This window comes from Chaetodon trifascialis, chromosome 18 (genome assembly GCF_039877785.1).
Source record: "Chaetodon trifascialis isolate fChaTrf1 chromosome 18, fChaTrf1.hap1, whole genome shotgun sequence".
Classification (NCBI taxonomy): Eukaryota; Metazoa; Chordata; class Actinopteri; order Chaetodontiformes; family Chaetodontidae; genus Chaetodon; species Chaetodon trifascialis.
The window spans coordinates 8,358,049-8,382,798 of NC_092073.1; the positions used below are offsets into that span (position 1 = coordinate 8,358,049).

General features: G+C 42.3%; 3 protein-coding genes across 8 annotated transcripts; 2 read left to right on the forward strand and 1 right to left on the reverse strand.

The window, feature by feature from the left end:
- The first annotated feature begins 101 nt into the window (after positions 1-101).
- Positions 102-15,109, forward strand: pabpn1 (poly(A) binding protein, nuclear 1). Of its 6 annotated transcripts, none has more exons than XM_070985740.1 (7): positions 102-568; positions 3,022-3,130; positions 5,535-5,602; positions 6,681-6,787; positions 7,377-7,464; positions 8,379-8,530; positions 13,245-15,109. In XM_070985740.1, the coding sequence occupies exons 1-7, from the start codon at positions 434-436 to the stop codon at positions 13,282-13,284; spliced, it is 699 nt and encodes a 232-aa protein (XP_070841841.1). In that variant the 5' UTR covers positions 102-433; the 3' UTR covers positions 13,285-15,109. The 6 variants fall into 6 exon arrangements, with proteins under 6 accessions (XP_070841841.1, XP_070841842.1, XP_070841838.1 ...); XM_070985741.1 differs by having other exon boundaries at positions 14,061-15,109; XM_070985737.1 differs by having other exon boundaries at positions 14,373-15,109.
- Positions 15,110-16,088: 979 nt separating this feature from the next.
- On the reverse strand, positions 16,089-20,122 carry ngdn (neuroguidin, EIF4E binding protein). Its single transcript, XM_070986098.1, has 11 exons — positions 20,067-20,122; positions 19,714-19,773; positions 19,427-19,498; positions 19,161-19,298; positions 18,982-19,066; positions 18,790-18,842; positions 18,466-18,577; positions 17,597-17,771; positions 17,249-17,402; positions 16,443-16,506; positions 16,089-16,317 (listed from the first exon to the last, which is right to left on the reverse strand). Exons 1-11 carry the CDS (start codon positions 20,085-20,087, stop codon positions 16,298-16,300), a joined length of 954 nt encoding a protein of 317 aa, XP_070842199.1. The 5' UTR covers positions 20,088-20,122; the 3' UTR covers positions 16,089-16,297.
- Positions 20,123-20,479: 357 nt separating this feature from the next.
- Positions 20,480-23,049, forward strand: cebp1 (CCAAT/enhancer binding protein (C/EBP) 1). Its single transcript, XM_070986468.1, has 3 exons — positions 20,480-20,538; positions 22,119-22,412; positions 22,551-23,049. Exons 1-3 carry the CDS (start codon positions 20,536-20,538, stop codon positions 22,854-22,856), a joined length of 603 nt encoding a protein of 200 aa, XP_070842569.1. The 5' UTR covers positions 20,480-20,535; the 3' UTR covers positions 22,857-23,049.
- The last annotated feature ends 1,701 nt before the right edge of the window (positions 23,050-24,750 follow it).

Consider the following 24,750-nt stretch of genomic DNA (forward strand, 5'->3'; position numbering starts at 1 on the left):
AACGTCGCAGACACCGAAGAGGTTTGTGTAGAACCATCCGTTGACGAATAGGATTGAGAGTTTTACGCCCGCAGTAATACATGACTCCGCCCCCGGCTTCCATTTCTGAACTGAAGGGACGCCGCCGCTCTCGCGTAGAGTCCTCGCCTTTTTATATACACATTTAAGTAAATAAACCAGATTCTCTGACGTAAATTAGCACCATTTTGTAAAGGCAGCGAGTGAACAGCAGTCCTTGTTAATCGTGGTATGCTGTTTGAGTGGTGGCTGGGACTCTAGCTAGCATTTTATTCCCCATTTTAACTTTACTAAGCGGCGTTTTCCGCCGTTTTTTTCTTTTCGCCGCCCCGCTCACTCTACCCCCTTGTGTGTGAGTAGGGGCCTGCAACGTTGGTTTGGCCACGAGGCGCGTTGGAACAGTTGGAACAAGGCGATGGCGGAGTTCGGTAACGGACTGGCGGAGGAATCTCTATTAGATTCAGACCCCGGACATCCCGAGTTGGAAGACCCGGGTGTCGGTGACGAAGAACCGGGGTTAGAAGAGGGAGAGGCCGCTATTGAAGACCCGGTAAGTGAAGGGCATTGTTTCAGCTGTGAGAGCCCACATGAATACCGGGATACACTGTGGCCAAATCGGAGTTGTTATTGAACGCAGGCAACCGATTTAATGTGGTAGTTTTCCACGAATCTTGGGTCACATGTCGTGTGTGTTACTGCTATCGCTAGGTCGATATTAACCGCCATTGTGGTTCACGCAGTGCAGTAGAAATGGGTGGTGACATGCGTGGTGTCGGCAGCCATCTTGGCGCAACAGCGGCGCCAGTTTCTCTGCGCCAGGGAGCAGCTCGAGTCGTTGGGGGTGAATCCTCGTCGCAAAAATATGCGAGACGGAGATGCATGAGACAGTCAGGGGCGAGGGTAGGACAGGCCGCCGCCATTAGCCGCCGCTGTGCGAGTCTACCCGCTTTAGAAGGCGACCTGATTACGGTAATGACATTTTTTTATTCCATTTACCTTCACCGCTACGCTGGCTGCGGCTGCATTTCAAGCACCGGTGTGTGCACATGCAAATGACCGAGCGTCACCAGGCTAATATTAACGTTAGCTTGTAGCAAGCGCCAGCGTTAAGTGATGCAGCTAAGATGACCAGAGGACCTGTCAACCGCAATGGCTTGTCACGAGATGAAATGCGGACTCTGTGTTTTACGCTGGCAGGGCCAACTGCTATTAGCCTGCTAGCTAGATTTACAACAATGCGATAACACGATTCTGAGTGGCTAACAAGCTAGCTGATTTTAACAAAGCTAGGGTGGAGATAGCAGACATGCACCTGCTCATCTTTGTCACTTATTTGGGACGATGGTTGCAATCGCGCGCAGCTAACTGTATGTCGATTTGCTGTGCTCTGTCAAGATGTGCAATCGGCGTCAGTCGGCCTAATTTCGTTTCCCAACACCACCTGCACACACAAGTGCATTTTCCCCGGTAACATCTATGCAGCATGTCCAGGTGGTTTTTGAGGTTGTAGTACTGTCTGTCGGGCAGTGAGAGCGCAGCATACAACGCAGAAGCAGGGGGTTGCGGTATTTGAGGGGCTGGGTTTGCATCCTTCAGTGTTTTGCCAGGGCAAGGAGAATGAGAGAAGGGAGGGGAGTGAAAGAGCTTGCACTGAATATGCGACAAAAAAAATAGGCGCTACAACGTGTCAGTGTCGGGTGGCCTATTGTAACAGTGTTGCTGTGAATGTGGATCACTGTCTCACATCGACGTGCACTATGATGCATGTAGCTTAGGGTTGTTGTCATTTTGATGTGTCTGATTATCAGACACATGGATACCGTGGGGCTAAGAGAAATGATGGTGCCATTATCGTCGCGGCTGGTATGTCACGGTGCAATTTTATTTTCTTCTCATGAGAAGATCTGAATTTAGTATGATCTGTCTGTGTCAGTGCACCCAGTTGTACAAAGAGCCTTTACGTTGCAAATCTTGTCAGCACAGGCAACAGCCCTGGATGGAGCTGGAATGACTCCCACTGTGCTGCAGTGCACCATTGTCAGACAGGAGGGTCCGCTCCCACGTGAGGACACAGCCATCTCTGTGCTCACCATAAGATTATTTATATATATAATATATATATATATATATGATTGTTGTCACTACCCCCAATATATTTCAGATTGTGTCTCCAAAATGGCTCTTTTCGATTCCATTTGCTGCTGCAAAGCAATTTTCTTATTGGTAGATATACAGTTGATTTGACATGTACCATGTCAAAATAAAATATGCCTATCATCAAGTGCATGAGCTCAAGGTGATGTCAGCCAGAAGTTGTATTTATACCAGAGAAAAATAAGCACATGTTCTCACCATGGGTGTGTATTTTTACATGGTAAACAAGTTGAACAATAAATGTTGGGTTTAAATTTGCATGATTACTCATGTATTTACAAACGTATTTATTCTTCATTTTAATTCTGTGTGCTGTCTTTTAAATTCTGTGTCCCAACATTGACTTTTACTCATTACAAAGTGACAGGAAATGTAAAAATGAAGCTTCTTTTTTTCCAAAATGCCTTAAAGGTAAGCTTTCAAGTTGTATGCGGCAGCTACTGCCAAATGTAGGTTGTAAAACACTAAATGTGGGGGTGAGAGGCAGTGAAACTAGAGTGAAGGTGAAGGACCAGTCAGACAGTACATTTTAGATGGAAGTAGTCCCATTGTGTGTATTTTTTGACACACAGACAGCTGAACTCTTATGTCAGCACCATCGCTTACGCAGGTTCGGCATCTCCTTGCTACTGTACCATCTTGCCAGGGTTCAGTTGTCAGTGAGGCTGTCAAAGGGGTGTTATGGCAACATTTGTTAATGATGCCATTTTCCTGACAAGATTGTGTAGTTGGTCAGCTTTTGTTGGCGGTGCATAGCAGTCATCCACACTGTGTTATTAATGTTTCAGTGAGTTGTATTATGCTTATGATGGACTGACAGCTCTAATGGAATTTGTCTCTGTGTTTCAGGAGCTGGAGGCAATCAAAGCACGAGTGAGAGAGATGGAGGAAGAGGCAGAGAAGCTGAAGGAGCTACAGAACGAGGTGGAGAAACAGATGAATCTCAGCCCCCCACCAGGTTTGTTTGTGTGTGTTTTTTGTGAGGCAGAGACCTCTTCTTTCTTCCAGTCTGTCTGTTCTCTCTCTCTTATTATGAAGGAAGAATACCATAACAGTCTTAAAATAACCAGATCCTCTGCCTTTTCCTTTCTTAAAAAATAATCTTGCACATCAAAGTAACTCCATCAACCATTGCCAGTCAGTGATTTGTTAAACTTTAAAACATACATTAAAATAGGAGTTCAGGTTAGTTATTGCTTATAGGCATAGTTCATGGAATTATGAGAAAACCATCCACATGTCTGTGTGCTCCTGTGCCAAGAATAGAGAGTTGCTAGAGAGTTGAAGTTAGAGAAAGTCATGGAAGTCTATAGTTGGTGCATGAGTTAGTTTAATAATGTAATTTTTGTTTTTTGTTATGGTTGCACACTTAATTTAACAGGATGACAATAGAGTAATAGCATAGCTGTCGGTGACCCCAGTCTCACACACTCACCCATTTGTAATTTCAATGTTGCCTTCAGGCTAGGGTTGGGCGGTATACCAGTTCACACCCAATACTGACGTATATTTTTGTTAAGATATGAATTTTTGATATACCGCCACACCGGTGTATGTGATTACACAACGTTCGGAATGCTGTGCCGCGTGAGACTGTTTCAGACAGGACTGTTTTCAGTGTTGCGCTTCTAAACGCACATGGTGCGTGTCGTAGTGCTCTGGTGTTACATTACGGTGAAGATGGATGGGATAGACATTGAAAGTTCTGAAATCGAAGCTGCAGAACTGATAGAACATGACGACACAGAAGAGGAGCCGTGCCTGTTGTTTTTTTGGTTTAAAAAAAATAAAATAAAATAAAAAGAGCAAGTGTTGTTGGGAAGTTGTCACCGGAGGCAGCAACACAAGCAATTTGCTCCACCACCTTAGCCGCAAGCATGTCTTGGAATACAAGAATGTATGAAGCTAAGATCAGCATCCTCCACATCAGCAGGTAACACAGGAAAAGCAAAAGAAAAATCAAGCCAAATGTCACTTCAAGGCGCATTTGCTGGAGGGACTCCCTGCAAGAGAAAAAGCAAACAATGGCTCGAGATTACAAACTCTATCATTATCCACGTAGTCAAAGACATGATCCTGCTTAACACTGTAAAATAAGAAGGCTTCAGGCAGATGATCAAGACAGTGGATCCCAGGTATGAAACACTGAGCAGAAAATACTTCAGCCAAGTTGCAATCCCAAACTTGTACCAACCTGTTCAACACGAGCACCGCCTGTACAGGGGGCAGTGTGAGATGCTTGCAGTTCAGATGATCAATGCTCATGCTTGGAAGCACCAGTCCTAGCTCAGCTAAAAGCCTCAACCAAGCATTACCACGCATGTAACAAAAAGCCGAAAATAGCGTTGTCCATTTTAGTGTGTCTGCTGATTTTACCACTTCAAGCAAACTGTGCACGCCTGGTATCATACGAAAGCAGAGCCTGCTGGCAGACATCAGACTCCTGACTGTGCGACGGAAACTCGGTGAGCTAGCAGCCACAGAGTAGCAGAAAAAAAAACTTTGCTAAATCATACAGTATGTCTTACCTTTGCTGTTTTGTAGTCAAAAGTTATATTGCAGCTTGAAAAAACGCTGTTGGTGTCTCCTCCTATGACTCTGCGTTAGTTTGAGATCAATCACAAAGGTCCTGGTTGTTTACATAAAGAGGAGGGGGTTTCTAGAGCGCTCTTCATGCGATATACTATCTCTGGGGTTACTTCCTTCTGGATTGTCATTGGTGTTACTATGGTGAATTTGGGCGCTGCCCCTTGAATCTCTTGACTCTGACTGGTTGATAGAGGTGTCGATCATCAAAATTGGCCAATGGGTTGCTGAGCTAACTGCGCAGTTTGTTTCACTGCTCCGTTTCATTTACACCTGAATAGACAGTGCTCACAGAGGACTCTGCTGATCAGCCCGAAGTGTTATTTTACTGTTATATTTGCATTTTGGCCTTCTATGAGATAAGAACTATAGCAAGCAGAAAAAAAGGATGGAAAAAGTGTTTTCAACAGAGGAGTTTCTCCGTATGCTTGGACGAGACAACGGTACTCTGCCCAGATGCACCCAAATGAGCGCCTGGACATACCTGTGTTAAATCACCTGTCTTCCAGATGAAAGAAAAAAATACTGCCATATATCGTGACACCGTTAGAATTTTGAAAAATACAGTGATATACATTTTTGGTCATACCGCCCAGCACTACTTCAGGCCTACAATTGATAAACCACTCTTCCTTTCTACATAATTTAATGGAGTTGCTGCTTGGAGATACACTTAAATTCACAACATGTAGTTTGACATACAACCGGTTTGAGTGTTTTGCTTTTAATTGAAAAATTTTGTTGATTAGTTTTTTTTTTCCCTCTCCCCTGTGCAGTCGGCCCCGTCATCATGTCCATCGAGGAAAAGATGGAAGCAGATGGCAGATCGATTTATGTTGGAAATGTGAGTAACTGTCTCTTCCTTGTCTCATTCAGAGATGCAGTTTTAGCCACATTTTCTTGATTCCTGTTGCGACTTTTGAGATGATGTCAAAAAGAAAAAGTGACTATAAAAACGTTGGACTGTTGCAAGGTTTTATTGTTTTCAAGAGTTTGAGTTTATTCTTTTTTAAGTCTGTTGATTGGTCTCAGTTTGTAGTATGTAGTATCAGTTTTGTTCATCTGGGCACTGAAGTTTTCCCCCATTTTCTTCTTTGCAAAACTACTGACGCTCTGAACTAACATGGTGACTGTGAGTGAAAAGTAATTTTCAAATCCTGCAACAAATGCTTGCTGGGATTTAGGTCGTGGTCACTCCAGGACTTTCTTATTGTTTTTTTTTTTTTTTAAGTGTTTTGAGCACCTTTCAAGATACCCTAAAGGTGCTTTACATTCCCATGACATTGTAGCTTTCCTATTGCGTTTGGGTTGGGGTCTTCTGGGAAAACGCATCATTTTGGTTATGCCACACACGGTGTTTAATATGATGACCGCAGCTTAAGTTTCATTTTGTAACAACGTGGACCAGCCTTCAACATTCAAAGTCTCATGCATCCTCTAGCAAATGATGGCTTACCCATTGTTATTCTGAAATAAAGCTGCAGCTTCTAAAGCACCTGGAAAACAGCTGTTTTATGGACAGTCCCCAGTCTCAGTCCTGGAGCCTGTTGCTTTTTCAGAGTTGACTTTTGGTGGCTCCCTACACTCATGCCCTCAGTTTTTTTTTTTTTGGTCAACCTGCTACAGACAAAACAAAATGAGCCATATTCCTTTTTTAACAAATATAGAAGAATTAAGAAAATTGACAGATCAGTAGTTTTACTGTACAGCTGCAGGCATAATACACCTAAAATCGCTTTTCCCACTGTGAGTGCCCAAAGGCGATCTCATTCTAATTTAGTCCATTATAACTGAAACATCTGACTTTGATTCTTGGTCCAGGATGCTGGATGTGCCTCATAGACACACATCAGAAAGTAAGTGTTAAAGTGTAAGCTGATGAAAAACTTGTCAGGTCTAACCTTTATGCTGTCTCTCTTCAGGTGGACTACGGTGCCACGGCAGAAGAGCTTGAGGCACATTTTCATGGCTGTGGTTCAGTAAACAGAGTCACCATCCTATGTGACAAATACACAGGGCATCCCAAGGGGTAAAACACCATCACTATACTGTACCTTTTCACTTTGCTGTGGATGAATCAGTGGAGGAGTGGTTACTGCAGTTGTGTGTGTGGCAGATATAAGTCACGCTGCTGGCAGAGGAATAAGACAGTCACACTGTGGGTGGACAGAGTTTTATGAAGCATCAATACAAATGCTGAAGTTTGACTAGAGCTGCGTGCTTGAATGTGCTTTTGTTAAACAAAAAGCCAGGGCTGAACAGTAAAAGTTGCTTTGGACCAAAACTAGACCACTGTCAAACATTTTTTCTGTCCTGGTTGCAGTCCTCTTGAAAATAAGCAAATAAAAAAGCTTGTATCCATTGCCACTGACATACAGTCTTCTGTATAGGCAAATAAGTCACATTAAATCTCACCCGAAATGGCTTTTAACTTCACACAAGCTGTTTTTCACCTTTTAACAGGACTAGATCTCCTTGACCATTTAGATGCTTGTCATCCTCTTGAAATACATCAGTGGTTTGTCTATAATAATACTGCTTCTGTTATATTGCTGCTTTTTGTTTGCATTTGAGGACTTCAGTGTCTGACTGATATTTTGTTTTTCCTTATTCTTCAGGTTTGCCTATATTGAGTTTGCAGACAAAGAGTCTGTTAGGACAGCCATGGCTTTGGACGAGTCCCTTTTCAGAGGAAGGCAGATAAAGGTAAGCGCTTTTCACATTTCAGCTTTTGAACTTTCACCTGCGATTTCAGCAGTCATATGAATAATCATAGTGACTACCATAACAACACAGTTACAGCCACTTGTGGCTAAATTTAGCTGATGCTGATGAGTGACAGTGGCAAAAACTACTTGATCGCTGTGATATTTTTGGGAAGGTTTGGTGGGTTTGTCCAGATTGGCTGAGAGGGTGTGGTCTTCATTGTGCTTATAGACTTCTACTCAATACTGGAAAAATAAAAAAATCAAAAACTCTTGTCTCCAGTAGTCAATTGGACACAAAAAGAAAACAATGGAATATAGGGCCCATAGTGGATTATTTGTGACAGGAATTCCTTTGTTTGTGCAAGAAATTGAAGTCTTCTGGGATGTGTGGACCTGTGCAACTGCACACACAATGTCACTGTCCTTGATTTAAAATCTAAAGTAGATTGCGCTGAAACAAGCACACAGTTCAGCAATGTGGTTTTGGACATTATTTAATTTATTTTGTAATGTTTAGGTATGTTGTAGGTTAGGTTCATATAGGTTTATGTTGATATAATATACAAGTAGTATGTTTCTCATATTGGTTTCCTTTTTTAAGGAATATTCTAATGTCAGCCCTATTATAGACATATGGTTAGAAGGTCCTTACCTTGAGCTTGCTTTACACTAAGAGTAGCACAGATTTGCAGTCCAACCAGGCTCTATAGTTGCTCATCTAGTCATCATTTGTTCTCCGGCTCACGTTTTCCTTGGCTTTGAATGGAAAGAATTTATGTGCTTTTGTCACTGTGACGCATGATTGACACAGAGTCATCCGTAGAATCTATGATTTTATCTGAAAACGCAAAAGTCAGTGCCACAAGAGTGGATGTTAGTTTAATGATCCCATCCTTGCTTCTGTCCCCTCAGGTGGGCGCTAAGAGAACAAACAGACCAGGCATCAGCACCACAGACCGCGGCTTTCCACGGGCTCGGTTCCGGTCACGGGGAGGAAGCTTCTCATCGCGTGCACGCTATTACAGCGGCTACACACCACCCAGAGGCAGAGGACGGGCCTTCAGGTGAGCTGACGCTGTGGCGCCTCACTTTTGACACCATGGGAGAACACTGCACCTGCATACACCATACATCACTCACTGTTTACACTGAAAGGAAAGGAAAGGACAAACAAGACTGCCATTACCAACCAGAAGTAGCAGCTGGTGTTAAAGATTGACATAGACCTGAAATTATGATCAGTTGTGTTGATATTTGTTGTGTGGACAAGGGATTTGGCAAAGGAGAAAACAAGGATTGGACTGTAACAAACTGTTGAACAGCAGATTAGCATGTTGCCTGTTTTGGCCCTCAGCTGTAGCCAGGGCTAACACTGTCCTCGCCTCACACAAGAAGAACAGGACAAGGAAGCTGATGTCCCATTGGAGGCATCTTTGTTTGATACGCTTGAAAAAAATATGTATTTGGCAGTTGTGCTTTAGATATTTTATCTCTAGGACTAGCATAGTTACATTCTACCGTTCATAAAACAATAGGCCCTCCCTTTGGAGGAAATATGTGCATGCGTGCCACATGCTGCTGGTCATAACAAGCCTGTGTGAGACAGTGATTAGTTGGAAAAACATGTTGATTTTTAGCTGACAAAGTGACAGAGGAGAGGCATGGAAGTTATCCAGTGGATGACATTTGTCGCCGTTCTTGTTGCACAGCGTTGTCTGAATGAATAGTATGGTTTAAGAAAGATGGGGGGGGTTTGTGTGATCACATTGACTGAGCAAGAAAATAAGTTTAGAGTGGAGATGTGGAAGAACAAAATTCCTTTGTGATTGGGTAGAATAGAGAAGGTAAGTACAGAGAGGCCAGGGAAGCAATCTGAGCATTGTCGATGTCTTTTAGGTCTGAATTTAGTGTGTAGTGCATAAATATTACAGGCATATAAAAAGGTGTCTATGATTTGTGAGAACTTAAACCATATGTCATCATGGCATTGACTTAATCGAACAATACACTGTATTAGACGCTGTAATAGAAAGGCAGGAGCACAAAGCTCTGGTGTCGTCAGGTTAGAAACCACATCTCATCAGTTGTGAGACAGAGAGGCTCATTGCATGCCACATCACATATAACAATTTCAAGGGCAAACAGACTTGGTGCACATCAGTTTGTTCTTCCCAGGCTGTTCATACACCATGTTTGGGTAAATGCCAGTGCAATCTCCTGCAACTTAATGATAACAGAAAGTTACTGGTGCAAAGCTCCAGTGGCTCCACTTAGTTTTTCTTTTGGAAAGATTAGGATGTCGTTGGTAATTGTACCATTTATGGCAGGAGAGAGTGCAAAACATTTGCTTAACTGAGAGGTTTGGGCTGTGTGACGAGCAGTACAGTGACCTGTAGCATTGCTTCACTCTACTTGTGGCAATTGTGTTTGATGCTCCATCTCATCAGGATTGTATTCAAGACCTGTCATAGCTGGAAGGCACAGTGCTTGTGCTGTGTTTGTTTTGTTTTTTTTATAGACCCGTTAAAAGGTCATTACTGTGATCTATATTGAACAACAGAAGAAGCCTGGTGTTGATCAGACTGCTGTGCACTGGGATTCTGATGGTTTTCTACCTGCAGCGTTTGGGTCAGCTTCACTTCAGAGCTGTGTAGTGGGGTCCTGTGAGTCTTTGTAGTCTAGTTTCTAATGCAGAGCCACGTGGGGTTTGTCACTGTGTAAGTGTTTCCAACATGTGATCAAAACACTTTGCAGCTAACTTGAGCTGCAGTTTCTATAAATGAGACGATGCATAAATAATCTGAGAGGTTGTCATGAGCATCACAACCTGCTGCCCCTTTATGTAGGCAGTGAGAAATCAAGGCTACAGAGAATCTCACTGGAAACTATATAAGCCCCGTGGAGCATTATCTGTGGAGCCATCTTGGTTTGTTTTTTTGTTTTTTTTCTGTTGAGACTGAGAAAGGAGGTGTGGTGCCAGATACATTGATCAGCATGCCAATTTCCCCACACATGCACTGAGCTTTGAGACAGAGAGATTCTGATTTGATCATCCCTGAAAAGCATCTGGAGCCTTCAAGCCTTGGCTGTTGCTTATTTCTCATGTTCAACAAAGAACAATTTCCAGAAGAAAGATACTGCAGCAGTTATTTTGGAAAGGGCCTAAAATCCTTCATGCAGAGGTCTTTATTTCAGCCATTTAACGGTTTGCCAAATTCTTCAGACAAGCCCCTGTTAAGTCCATTTTATCTTGTGTGTTTTTCTTGTTTCATATTTGCCCTTGATTCTACTATTTATGCAGTGGCTTCCCATTCTGGAGAGGCTGCCTTTAAATAACCTCAAGAAAGGGTTACATCTCAGTTCATTCCTTTGTGTGAGAAAGTGTCTGAAATTCAAGGTCAGAATCTCTCTAATCACTCTGTGTACTTACTCCAGCCACTCCCACACATACCAAGAACCCCTAACTCTGCCAGTTTACTCACTGGGATTTGGCCCGAGCTGCAGGACAAGGCATACACTGACATCGGGAGAAACCGAGGGGGTTTTAATACAAAATCAAGTCTGATATTAAAGGCTAGTTAATTAGCAGGACTGTAACCATTACTTGCATTTGATCTTCAAGTCTTCAAGCTAACTTGTTGGTTAGTATGTATGTGTAAGACATATTGTGGTCATCGAACTTCAGAGTTCTTTCTGGCTGACTTGCAGTTGTGTGAAGATAATGAAAGTAAGATTTGACACTCCGAAGTGCATTAGCCTCAGAAGGCTGGCCTAAAACATGCCACAAACTAACAGTTAAAGTTTTGAATGTTGTTTGCAGTCAGTCAGATTGAACTTGGCAGTTCCAAGGTCATGAAATACTTTCTGTATTTGCCAGTAGAGCTTTGACTGTAAAGACTGTTCTCCTAACCACAGAATAGATGAATAGTGATAAGTGCATTGTGTATCTTCCCATTATCTCACAGCATTGGTTAATATGTAATAATCACTCACAGAGAATAGCTTGCAGAGTTGTTCCACTTGAAGTGGCCTTGATCACTTCTTGCAGAGGAGAGCAGAAGGGCTGTTTGGTCGCTGCATCAGGAATTCATCACTAGTCTACTTAAGGCCGTGCTGTAGTTGAACAGAATGAGGCTCAGATCTGAACCACATAACACTTTTTTTTCCATTGGTGCCTTGTCTTGTTGTGGGAACATATCCATGGTGAAGAAAAACACATGGTGAGTTCAGAATCTTTACATTGACCCATTGTGTGCTTGGGGAGATTTCACAGTGCCTGGCTATGGTCCTGCAATCACAGTGCAAGAGATATGTTTCATTTAAGTATCTTCAGTGTTGATTGGCTGCATTCATAAGAAGTCTAGATGGAACAAGGCCACAGCAAGTGCTGTCTGTCCAGGCTAAAGTCGAGCCTCATCTGCCAGAATGTAATGGTATTAAAGTATAACAGCCAAATATTGGCATTTGTCTAACACCTCAAGTGCTTGCACCCTGACTGAAAGGCAGTGAACAAACAGAATCATTCATGTTTACAACCACTTAAGAAATTGGCCCCTGGTTGCGAAAAGTATTTTCTGACACTTCATCCATTAATACTTTGTTCTCACCTTCCCAAGCTGGCATTGGCGAAAGGCAAAGATTTTGATGTGAGCCAGAAGACGAACATACTGTACTCGTGATCTGGAGGAACCTTGTTGGTTTTTCTGTGCCTGTCCAGTGTATGATCTTGCATGTCCAGGAACCCCCCCACACACACACACACGCACACACACACTCCAAGCCAGATTCACCTTTGACAGCGTTCACTCCCAGAAACGAGGGTTCATTACTGCAGCCTGACCTCAGCATCTAGCCTAACAACCACTGGTCTCAGTCCCAGTGTGACCTTTTTGTGTTTTGTTGCCACTGAATAGTGTGTGTGTGTGTGTGTGTGTGTGTATTTGTGGGAGACAGAAGAGAGGACGTGTTGAAAGTTTGCTGCTGTCTGGATTTTGTGTATGTGCCGGACAGTATTTCAGTGTGTAATAACGATGTAGTTGTGAGTCCTGTCCCTGAAATTGTCGTGTGTGTGTGTGTGTGTGTGTGTGTGTGTGTGTGTGTGTGTGTGTGTGTGTGTGTGTGTGTGTGTGTGTGTGTGTGTGTGTGTGTGTGTGTGTGTGTGTGTGTGTGTGTGTGTGTGTGTGTGTGTGTGTGCGTGCGTGTGCGCGTGCGCGTGCGCGTGTGTGTGTGTGTACACACGTATGTGCACTGTCTCTTGCTGGGGGTATATGTGTGGTGCTGTTTGTCCTCCAGGTCTTTCCCCACAGTGACCCCAGAGGCGGCTCTCGCAGAGAGAGACACAGAGAGAGAGAGAGAAAGAGGGAGAGAGAGTGCCTTTGCTGTCCCCTCACACCCACACACTAATCATTATTCTACTATCTGGAAATTACACACTTTTCCTCTCTTAACAAAGCTGCTTTCAGCTTCTTTCAGCACCTGTAGTCTATTCTTCCAGATTGATTTGCTGTAACACAGACACCTCGTAAGATCAAAGGCACAATACCGTTAAGATGGTATGTCTATTTAGTGATTTGTGAACACTGTCCTAAACATTCTGTCATTCAATAAATATATTCTTTCCCCCTTCAGTTTACTTCTTGGACTGAAATTTTCAGCAGACCCTTTCTGTGCCTGCAATCACACACACACATATCTATTATTATCACACCAGGAAATTGGTGTCCGTCTTCTTAAGCCAACCAGAAAAAAACTCACCCTCTTTTTCTCTCTCTTTTCCAGGGGCCGAGGGCGAACAACATCGTGGTATTCCCCTTACTAAACACCCCCCCCAACACTCCCTTACTATCAACCCTCTCCCCCTCTCTGTTCCCATTAAAAAACAACAAAAACAAAAAAAAAACCACACACAATGAAAAAAGTCCTCCCCTTCCCCTACAATAAAAGAAGAGAACCCCAGAAGAGAGAAAAAAAGACAAAAAAGGAAAAAAAAAACACTTCTTCTGGACAGAGAGACTGACTGGCCGCAGTGTGCGATTGTGTGTGAGCGTGCGTGTGCGGAGGTTGATGCGGTCGCCCCCTGGTAAGGTATAAGTTGGCCATTGGGGAAGGAATACGGTGACAGATCTCTTTCCTTGTATTTCTGTTGCTTTTTGAGGGGTGGGATGGCAGGGTGGGGGAAGAGAGAAGATGATGGTATCTCAGGCTGCAGATGTGTCTCCTTTGGTCTGGCTGTGACCCTCCTGCTTTCACACCATCACCAACACAGGCCACCTACTCACCCTCCACCACCAGCAAAACAAGAAAAAAAAACGTGGGGGGAAACAGCAGCAAGAAAAGATACTGTATTCATTTTTTTAATGTACCGTACATATGTGAAACATTCAGTAGCCAGAGTATTTGTGTTTTAAGTTTGTGGTTTGGAGTATATCATTACTTCCCCACCCCTCCTCAACCCTCTTTGTGTCTGCCGCTCTCTGCCCCCCCCCCCCCCCCCCCCCCCATTCCCTCCCTGCATTTTATGCTTTTTCTTCCCCCTCCTCCTCTTCGGCTCATCACACCATTGATTGTGTTCTTCTGTCGCTGCTCTCTGGGCAGTTATGGACCTTCGTTGTTCACTGGGATTATACATGCATAGATTTTTTTTTTTCTCCCCCTCCTTCCTCGTCGTGCTGCCACACCCCCACTGCTCGTCCATACCTGTCAGCTCCAACTCAGGCATGGCCAAGGCTCCTCTATTCTTTTAACAGGCATCAGTGTTTTTATTTTGTGCAACCCCTGCACCCCCCACCCCCCCACCCCCTTTTTCCCCACCCTCCCCCTCTGTGCTCCCTGTCCCATCTCTCCCCTCTTCCCCCCTCCCCTACCCCCTCCTCTCTCTGTATATTAGACCACTTCTTGTCGTTTCAGGTTTCAGGACCAGTGGAGGCTGACGACCCCTCCCCAGGTGGCGCCGGCCCCCCCCACTGTCTCCGCAGCGTCTCTCTCTCTCTCTGCTCCCGCTATGCACACTCACCCCATCCTGTCCGTGTGGGGGGGCGGGGGAGGGGGGCAGGGTGACCACAGGCCCGCCGCAGGGGGCATTTACTACAACAGCAAACGCTGATGATGCTTTTAGTCCCTTTCACACGTCAACTCACTCACACACACACCAACACACACACCTGTTCAACATACACCACAGCACACTGCAGTACAGGCAGCACTTAACAGGCAGCCAACCCAACACATGATTTATATACAGAGAGTGGAAGCCAACATAGCTGAGTGGCAGGCAGGCAAGTTTGCGTGAGAGTGAGGAAGGCAGGACCAGAGACAAGGGTGTTTTTCGGGGTGTACAGAGTGGACCTTAAGGCGCCCCCTTTCTCTGACTACGCGCAGTGCAGTCACGGCTTGTCTGAGGAAGGCTGACGAGCTAACGGCATTGATTATTAATTTAATAAATGGAGTGGGCCAGAGCTGTTATTTTAGGGCGGGGGAAAGTCAGGGGTGGGGTTTGTGTGGAGACTTATTTCTTTTTTTCTTTTTCATTTTTGAAAAGGGGGAGTGGGTTTGAACAAATGTTTTTGCTTTTTTTATTTTTATTTTTAACCCATGAGTCTGTAATTAGGGAAAAAAAAAAAAATAAAGACATTGTGTAAAAATGAGACTGCGTCTGTGTGAGTTTGTTCTGATGTTTCTGCCTGGACTCTGCTGCTCTGGTGGATTGATCATTGGTACCCTGACACGTGATATCAAGTGGTTGGGGTTTATCATTTCAGATATGCTGAATGATTGTATCAGGAAAGCAGTCAATTACTGAGAAGCATATTGATTATCATAATGGAATTGCTGCTCTGGAGCAAACCGTATTGATCTGGAAGGTGGGCCTAATCTGAGAGGTAATCTGTAAATGTTTGACATGATGGCACATAATGACAAACTGAGCTAACTACATACACAAAGTGACTGTATTAAAAATAAAATGTCTTATGAAGCAGAATTTTAACTCTGGGCAGTGACTTCGGGTTTGAGCTCCTAAATGAGCCTTTCACACAGCAGACAAAGCACTAGTGTTTTAATAACAGCACTGATACTGCTGGCTCGGTTCTATTGAAGTGTCCCAGGAAGACATGACAGATGTGCACAACAGCAGGACTGACACCCGAACCACAAAGTAAAATTCAGCCATTAATCTTCCTTGTTTTTCCTATCGTAACAATGTCTTCAAGGATCAAGGCCTGAGGGAATGCATGAACAAATGACACAAACAGGCTGAACATATGTGTTGTACCGAATCTAACCCAATGACACGTGTACTGAAACATTTATCTGTCTTGCGGCCTGTTGGCTGGTGCGCCTGCTGCACCAGGTTGTGATTAGGCTTTGCATCAGCATCTGGCTGCTTCTCAAGCAACTGGAGATCACACTGGACTGGACTGGTTTCACTGCAAGTCCACCAATACTTCTCAGTGTCAGATTTGCCAAATAAATGTGTCCTAAAATGTCCAGTTTGAAGAAAAAAGGAAAGCAATCCTGAAATTCACTCAATGTTCCACTGCTTTTGCTCTAATTGATGGTCTGTTTGTTACCTCTGATGAGGAGATGACTGCCCTCTAAAGGAGATGAACAAAACAACATACAAATGCAAGACTTAACAGGAAATGTTTATTCCACAAACTGGATGAAAAAGTCACACTTAATACAGAGGCGGTGAGGAGTTTATCACCTAAGTCCCACTTACTTTCTGGTAATAATATCCTTTACACTCTGAAGAGTAAATTAAAACGATAATTGCTGCTGGTAAGAAATCTTCACATTGGTCTTCCTACGTCAGTGAACATCTCGTTTCAGGTCTATCTGTGCTTCTTAAAAGCTGCAGAGAAAAACAAACAGGATTAGTAAAGCATCAACCCTTGACTGCTGCTGTGAAGAGTAAATTAAAAGTTCGAAATTGTACGACGTTAGTTTGTACTGTCTTGTGTATTTAAATATCTTCACCTTTTCTTTTGGTTTTCTTCTTCATGACTTTCCTCTTCTTCTTTTGCCGAGGGTTATCCCCGTCCTGCACCAACAAACGCAGTGTTAGAACCAACGCTACTGCATTAAGAATGGCATCTAAACAAAAACAGGCCACAATGCTCCCATTCATACTGCACAGAGATGAGCCTATTAGCAACATCCTTTTGTGGCTTCTCATGTTCGGCATAAAATCTAAACATAGCATGTGGATTTTCCAAGTCCTCCTGAAAACATTTAGCTGAATGAGTTTTCCACGTCTGCAGGCAGTGGAACAGACAATCAGCATGAGGTTGGCCGGGCATTAATGTAACTCATTAGTACTTTTTATGACATCAGATGGTGAATTGAGACAGAAAAAGGTTCAGAGAAGGATTGCATGCCAAACCTGTGGAGGCACAGAGTGGAGATGATGCCAACAGCTCTGCAAGCACAGCACCAGACAACTGAGTCACCAAGATACACAAATATATGACTTCAAAACACACAACAGACGTGTGTCTGTGCTGGTGGCAGCCCAAGTTGCTTAACAGTCAAGTAGAAATAATCTGGCCCGTCCTGTTCAGTCCAGACTCAGGACAGATCAGCCTGTCGCCTGCTTGAGTAGTTCCTGCTCTACTTGAGCCAAACTCCCAGTAAATTCCTCCACACTCACACTGACGGGTTAAACTGCATTTTTTATACACCTTGACCAAAAGTTCAAATTATCAACAACTTAGTTTAAACGTAGATCAGTGAGTCAAATACGACTCCTTGCTGTCACGTTAGTAATGTCACCACAAGCTCACCTGCCCGCCCTCGCCGCCCGTCAGGGCTGTGATGTCACCGAAGTGCGTTATACCGCTCAGCTGGCCTGACATGGACATCATGCCTCTCTTTCTGCTGTTCTTCTGATGTTTGGGCATGTTGAGACGCACCATCATCGACTCCTCATATTTTTTCCTGTGAAGGAAGAAAGTTTTTGTAGATGGAAACTTATATCAGTAACACGTATCCCTGACAGCCTGCTATGTTATCTTAAAGTCGTGGCTCTAATCCCACTGTCTTGTACTACACCCAATACCTGCACCCTTTACGACTTCATAACCCTTCCATCAGTCTTCATATCTGCTCAAATTAAGTAAACAAGTAATCACCTGTGTAGGTCCTCGCGGCTCTCCCGCTCGCTCTGGAAGTCTTGTCTCTCCCTGATCTCCTCTGGAGCGTCACTGTACTGCTGTCGCAGCTCCTGGATCACAGAGCTTCTGAGGGCAGCCCGCCGCTGGCGCTCTGCCTGAGCCTGCTTCCTGTCCGCTTCGGTCATGTCCCCGTCTGGAGGAAACAGGTTGAGGTTAGAATTTGTTGGAGGGCTTTTTTTTTATGCATAGCAACAACAGGGGAAACAGCACGGCTAAGTACTTCTTAAATTACCAGAAGAAGCACAGCGCCGAAGCGTTGGGCCATTTGCTTCATTCCAAACAATCAGTGGGTTTCCATCCAAACATATTGCAACTTTTAACTGAGTTTCAAGAAAATCAGCAAAGAAAATGTGAACGAACGCTTGTTTCCAACCACCGTGGATATGCGATTATTACAGGACAGTTCATGCAAATAAACAGTAGGTGGCGTCAATTCCCTAGTCAGATAAAGGGTGCAACAAAGTGATGTAAACTGCAAAAAAATAAATAAAAAAGAAATAATGATTAAATAAACAGCTATTTCATCTCCTGTTAACAACATCAACTCTTTTGTGAAAGAGAGGGAAAGAAAACACCTCAAGTGAAAGAATGAGGAAGTTTCTCTTGAATTTTTCCATCAACCTTTTCTAATGTGACACTTCAACATGTGCATGAATGTGTGTTGATGGAAACACGGCTGATGTGATTAATTCCACAGAAACACTCAACCAAAGAAGAAGCATCTATCCTCTTTAATCAAAAGACTAAAGGCAGGATTGTAACTTGAACTACACTTTTTAAAACAAGCAGAGAAATAAAACCCTGTTTAAAGACACAAATGATTTTACCGTAATGCACAGCAGCAATTTTTGGTGGAACATATTTCCTGCCACTAGAGTGGGCCGCTTTCTTCTCGGTCTTGTGTTCAGCTTCATCTCCAGACTCCTCAGATTCACTCAGCTGGTTGATGAAGCAAATAAGGAACATCAGTTAGACAGATACAATCCTGTACATACAGTGTATACAAGGGTTTTTTTTTCTGATCCTGAGGCAATTATATACAAGAAACAAGTACTACAGTTTGTTACTACATACAATAAACTAAATTTACAGTAAACTGTACCACCCAAATTAAAAGCAGGATTAGAATGACCATGATGTTCAGCTCTTACTTTGCTGACGAGATTTTCTGGATTAGGACGCAGCTGCAGGGGGTCATTTTCAGCTGAAATTAACAAAACATGACACACTGTTATACTGAAGCCTGCGAGACCAAAAGGTGGGAAATCTAACCCAAGTCTGATATGTCCTGTAGATCATATCTTTCATGCTAAAGCAAGCAAACAACACCAAGTCAGTCTTACCTAAACTGCCGGTGACAGCTGTGCGCACCAGTTTATCAATCTGGTACTTGAGTTTGTGGTCTAGCGGTCGCATCTTCTCCAGAACCTTAAAACCAGGAGGTAAAGCAATAAGCTGCTGTGTCAGCTGCACAGATAAGACTATTTTATTCTTAGTGGTCGGTTTCTACAATGAATTTCACCGTTCTGATTGTGACCACTCTGTTCAAGGCTTCGCTGTCTTTTATTTTGCCTCCTTCTGTCTTGACGCTGATCAGGTGAGTGAGGTCTTGGAGGTAGAAGAGCAGCAGGTGATACCGAAGGTCCAGAAAAGACAGACCCTGCATGGAGAGAAGACAGACAGGTCAGATAAACATAAGTTCATTAGATTTGTGATTAATCTCAACATAAAAAGCTGCAGACATGCAGTGAACCTGGGCCTTTTGGCCTGCTTGGCTCAGCTGCTCACCTTTGATGTCTTGAATGCTCCAGCTTTGATTTGTGTCAGCAGCTGACGGACATGACTCGTAACTGAGGCCACCTAATGAGAAACACAGTGTTTCAGCTGTGGTGAAGATGAAAGTGGCCATGATAAAATTCACCATGGTGACAGGGCCACACCATCACTTGATGATCAGTCAACAAAAGTGCATCATACAACAAGATCATAGAACGACTATTACTCTGTAATACCTCACCATATCTCTATTAATAAACATTATTATTACAATAAGATTACAGACACCCACTTCTTACCTGTTCTGTGAGACTATTCAGCAGCTGTACAGCTTTGGGCAGATCACTTTCAATCAAATCCTGTTACAAAGTAAAATTACATGTCAAAAATTACACTGCAAAAACTGTTATCACTGCTATCTACAGTAAAACGTGTATAATGTAGCAGAACGGCTCCTAAAAAGTTAGCTAGCGGCTAGCGGACGTCATTGAAAACAAACATTTGTCATTGGCTTTTATCTATCTCAAGTATCAAAAACAGTTTCACAATAATACATATTACATCGTCACAATGGTCTATGATGTTAACACACATTGTACAAATAAAAAAAATACACGTTTTATTAACTGGCAGCTAGCTAAACTATACTCACGTTGTCCACAAGAGCAGCCATTTTGATTTCAATGCATTCTACGGGGGCCACAGTAGGACAATAGCCATACAGTGTTTGGTTTGCGCGTTACAGCTTTTCAGTGTTCAAGTACCAGAATTCATACTGTGCTGCTCGTGTTGCAATTAAACGAGTAAGTGACAACAAAATAAGACAAAGAACGGTAAAGTATTATATCATAATAAACGAATAAATAGTGGATTACATGTGATCTGCCGCTGAAAGCAGCTGAATTTCTTTGGCCCAAAATGAGTAGAGAGAGAGAGAGAGAGAGAGAGAGAGAGAGAGAGAGAGAGAGAGAGAGAGAGAGAGAGAGAGAGAGAGAGAGGAAGTGATGATGAGATAATGGCAGGGGTACCTGTCTCTCTGTCTCTCTGTCTGTCTCCTGTCTTTCAGACCATTTTCAGTCAAACTGTCCAAGGAACCTGAAGAATATTCAGAGTTTGTGGAGATGGTAAGTCAGATCAAATCTTTATTACTCTGTGGAGAAATTAATTCAGATATTAAGCAAACAGTATTCTACCACTGAGCTTTGAATATGCATCTGTATTTAACAAAAATAAATAAATAAATAAATAAATAAATAAATAAATAAATAAATAAATAAATAAAAATAGGAGAATTAAAAGTACAGGTGGTTTTTCTTATCTTAAAATTTTTTTATTTTACTGGAGCCAGTCACTAAGTTTCGAGCTCTCCAAACAGAGAGCAGTGAAACAAATTAAGGAGTTATTTGGAGGTTTTTAAAATACATGTAATATTATTTATTTTATTTATTTAAAGCTTAGAGTAAAGAGGGAATAATCATTAATAATCACTGCTGCCAAATGACACAAGAACATTCAAAAGAATTCATATTTTGATAGTCTGCAGTTTAGTTTTTACTTTGCTGTTCATTATATGTTTTGTGTTAATGTTGGGCTGCATCCAACAATTACTTTAGAGTCGATGAATCATCTGATTATTTTCCTACTTAACTTTTAGAGTCAATTAATCTGCTGATTATTTTTTTTAGTTAACTGATTACTCGTCTGGTCTAAATGTCAGCAAAGAATGAAAAAATGCTACAATAGATAGATAGATAGATAGATAGATAGATAGATAGATAGATAGATAGATAGATAGATAGATAGATAGATAGATAGATAGATACTTCATTCATCCCCCAGGGAAATTCACAATATTTATTATTACCAGTCCTCAACCTAAAGACACAGAGTATACAATCATAGACGACTGAGAAAATCAGCAAAGATTCACATTTATGAGGCTGGAACCGGCGAATTTGTCAATAAAATGACTTACATTATTAATTATCAGTATTGTTGATGATGAATTTTCTGTCAATTGACCAATTAAATAATTCAATAATTGTTTCAGCTATATGTTGTTACTGTACTCTTTACTTGCAAATTGTCAACAGTTATTTACTACATTGTTCCATCTGACGTTTATATCATTACATTTTGTAAAAAAAAATTTTAATGAAAAATAATCAAGCTAAATCATATTTGTGGAAATCAATCATGCATCCTCCCACAGACGTCTGATTTAACTGTCTTCATCTTAAAAGATAAGAAGTATTAAGTAGAAGTATTAAGATCCTTTGCTTAAGTGAAAGAAGATATTACATTGTAAAAGTACTCCATTGTGAGTGAAAGTCCTGCATTCTTACCTGAGTAAAAATACAGGGATGTACTTAAAGTATCAAAAGTAAAAGTACAAAACATACAGCAGAATGAAGCTTTTCGGGGAGTTGAATTAGGGCACATTAGTTTTGATCACTATTACCTGGCCAATAACATATGAGCAGCCTTTTACTGGGGTGTTTGGTTGAATTGGAGCTAAATAAATTACATTATATGTTGTTGTTTCATACAATGCATCATGTTTTATGTAAAATCTTAAAGTGCAAAGTAACTACTATAGTAAAAAGTGCTATATTTATCACCCAAGTGTAGCAAAATAAATAGATAAATAAATAAAAGACAGACAAAAAAATCTTAATCCCTCTCTGCTTTTGAACCACTCCAGATGTCTGATTCCAGGGTGTCATCTGTCATCCAGGAGTGGGCATACCAGAGCCAGGCCCACAACCAGGGCCTCAACCCCACCACTTCCAACCACGCTGGATCCACCAATCAGCTGGCTCAGATGGACATGCTACCATACAGCCAGCATCAGGGTCTGATGAGAGGGAGTACTGATGACAGAGTGGCGGAGCAGATGATGGGACTGCCTTACCTGCCGTACACCTCTTCCTGTCTCAGCAACACCTCGAGCGCGGGGAGCACAAACCACCACCAGAGCCACGCCAACACTCAGCAGGTGTGTGTTTGTGATTGCTTTGTGGTTGATAGATTTAAAGAAGTGATTCCAATTCATTTTCATTTGTGAAAAGCATCAAACACCATTCTCCCCCTGCTTCCCCACAAAACAAGACGAGTTTGTGTTTCTGACCTCCAGGACTTCTCTTCCTTCCTCCTGCCAACTCTGCGGGCCCCAGTAAACAAGAGGAGCATCAGCAAGGACAGTGCAGAGTACCGCCTGCGACGCGAGAGGAACAACATTGCTGTGAGAAAGAGCCGGGACAAGGCCCGCAGGAGGATCATGCTGACCCAGCAGAGGGCCCAGCAGCTGCAGGAGGAAAACCAGAAGCTGCAGATGAGGATAGGGCAGCTGACACAGGAGCTGGACACACTCAAACACATCCTGTCACAGAGGCACCTGCATGGAGCTGAGGATGGGGCCCCAGGGGAATCCAATATCTAGACCCACATTTGCACCTGGTATTAATGTCTAAAAGTAGGCATCAGATCCACTATTAGCATCTAGGCAGGCCCCAGTGACTTCAAGTCAAATGCCTCCTTGTTGAAGTTTCACCAAAGGACAACCATTTGTGAGAAAGTCACATATAAAAGAAATAGATTTGAAAATGAAGCATTTCATTTGGATATAAAAGTGTAAAAAGTTGCTGAGTTGAGCTCCTGAGTTGTAGTTTGTAAAATTGTGAAGAGAGAAGGCAGAACACAGTGACAGGGCTGTAACTACCATTGAGGACACTGAGTTCAATGTCCCTTGTCTTTTTTCTGGACATTTTTGGGTGTTTTAGCAAACTTTCTACAATCGACTTTGGCTAAGCACTGTAAGCTGTTGTTACTCGTTTAGCTCTCTGTGCTTGCGTAGTACATATTGTTTGCAATGATCACAATGGCAGATTTAGCACTCAAAAATTGCTCTATTTCTTTTCTTCTTTTTTTTAAACAGTGGGTTAACAAAAGTTAATGATTTATTGTCAGTTATTTATAATTTCATTTATGCAAGATAACTGTCGTGTTTATTAGCTGCAGCTAGCTAGTGTGATGTGATGTAATGCTACAACTAAAACCAGCTTTTTATAAACAAACAAATAGATGTTCCAGTCCTTGACAGATGATTTTTGTAATAAAATCTGTAATGTCACTAAATAATTTAGCTAACCCCCTGCCTTTCAAAATATTGCAAGGTTTCTGCTGCTGGTTGAAAGCTAGTTGCTTTCACATGCTAATGTTAGTGGCTTAGGCTATGCTCTTGTGTTTATGGTTTTATAAAGACTAATAAAAACACAACACCCTCCAAACTCTTAATATATGTGTGCAGTGTACCGCTGTCAAAACATATGCACATAAATTCAACGTGCCGAAGCTTGACAGGCCCGCCATACGCAGTTTTGTTGCTTATCTGTTGGACACCTGTCTGAAGCAGGGGGGTTGGCGTGGCCATTGCAATGGTCAATCAAATTGCTGGAGTGGATTAGGTTATAAAACAGCATTTCATGGTGGGAAGTAAAATGTACAGACAATATACAGAAATGGTTAACTGAATAAAAAAAATGTTAAAAAAAAAAAATCCAAATAATTGAAAATCTGTATCTGGTCAGACTTTTCTGGGTGAGGCGTACTACCTCAGTATGTCTGAAATTGTGGCTACAGTCCTGCACACTGGAGCTTTGAATAGGTGAATTAAACACCTCAACATTTTGAAAAAGGGACCTTGAAGTCTAAAGTGGGAAGACGTGTGCTGGGTTTGAATGTAGATGCTCTTCAGTGCATGAAGAGACTGGAACGTGCACAGAAACTTTATTCAGAATTGTAAAACAGCTACATAGGATGGAGGAAGGTTGACGTACAGTACTGTAAATCCAAAAATCCAAGCTACTGCACAAATGGGTCCAGAAAGAAAAAATCCACAAGGTCTAAACCTGCAGATACTTAAATTTAACAAATTCCAAATTAATTTTCCTGAAAGTCCATGATGACTCCATCTTTACATACATGCATAATCCTCACAGACGCTACGAAAAGAAGACCCCTCCATGCATTAGACAGATTTGTTATATGATTTGATTTGACTAACGTTGCCTAATCATCTACCTGACACTTCTTGTCATTGTCAGAGATGATTGTAAGTGTTGTTGCCCAACAAGGTTACACCACGACCTGTGGTTTGTAGGGGATTGTGGGGGAAATCTAAATGTCTCTCTCTGTATAATACTTTATCTTTTGTCACTAAATGTGTGTGGGATTACTTGAAATAATGTTGATATAAGATCTGATTTTTAATGTTGTTGAATGTGTTTTATTATTTTATAGCAATATGTTTTTAAAGCATAATTTTGTCAAAGATT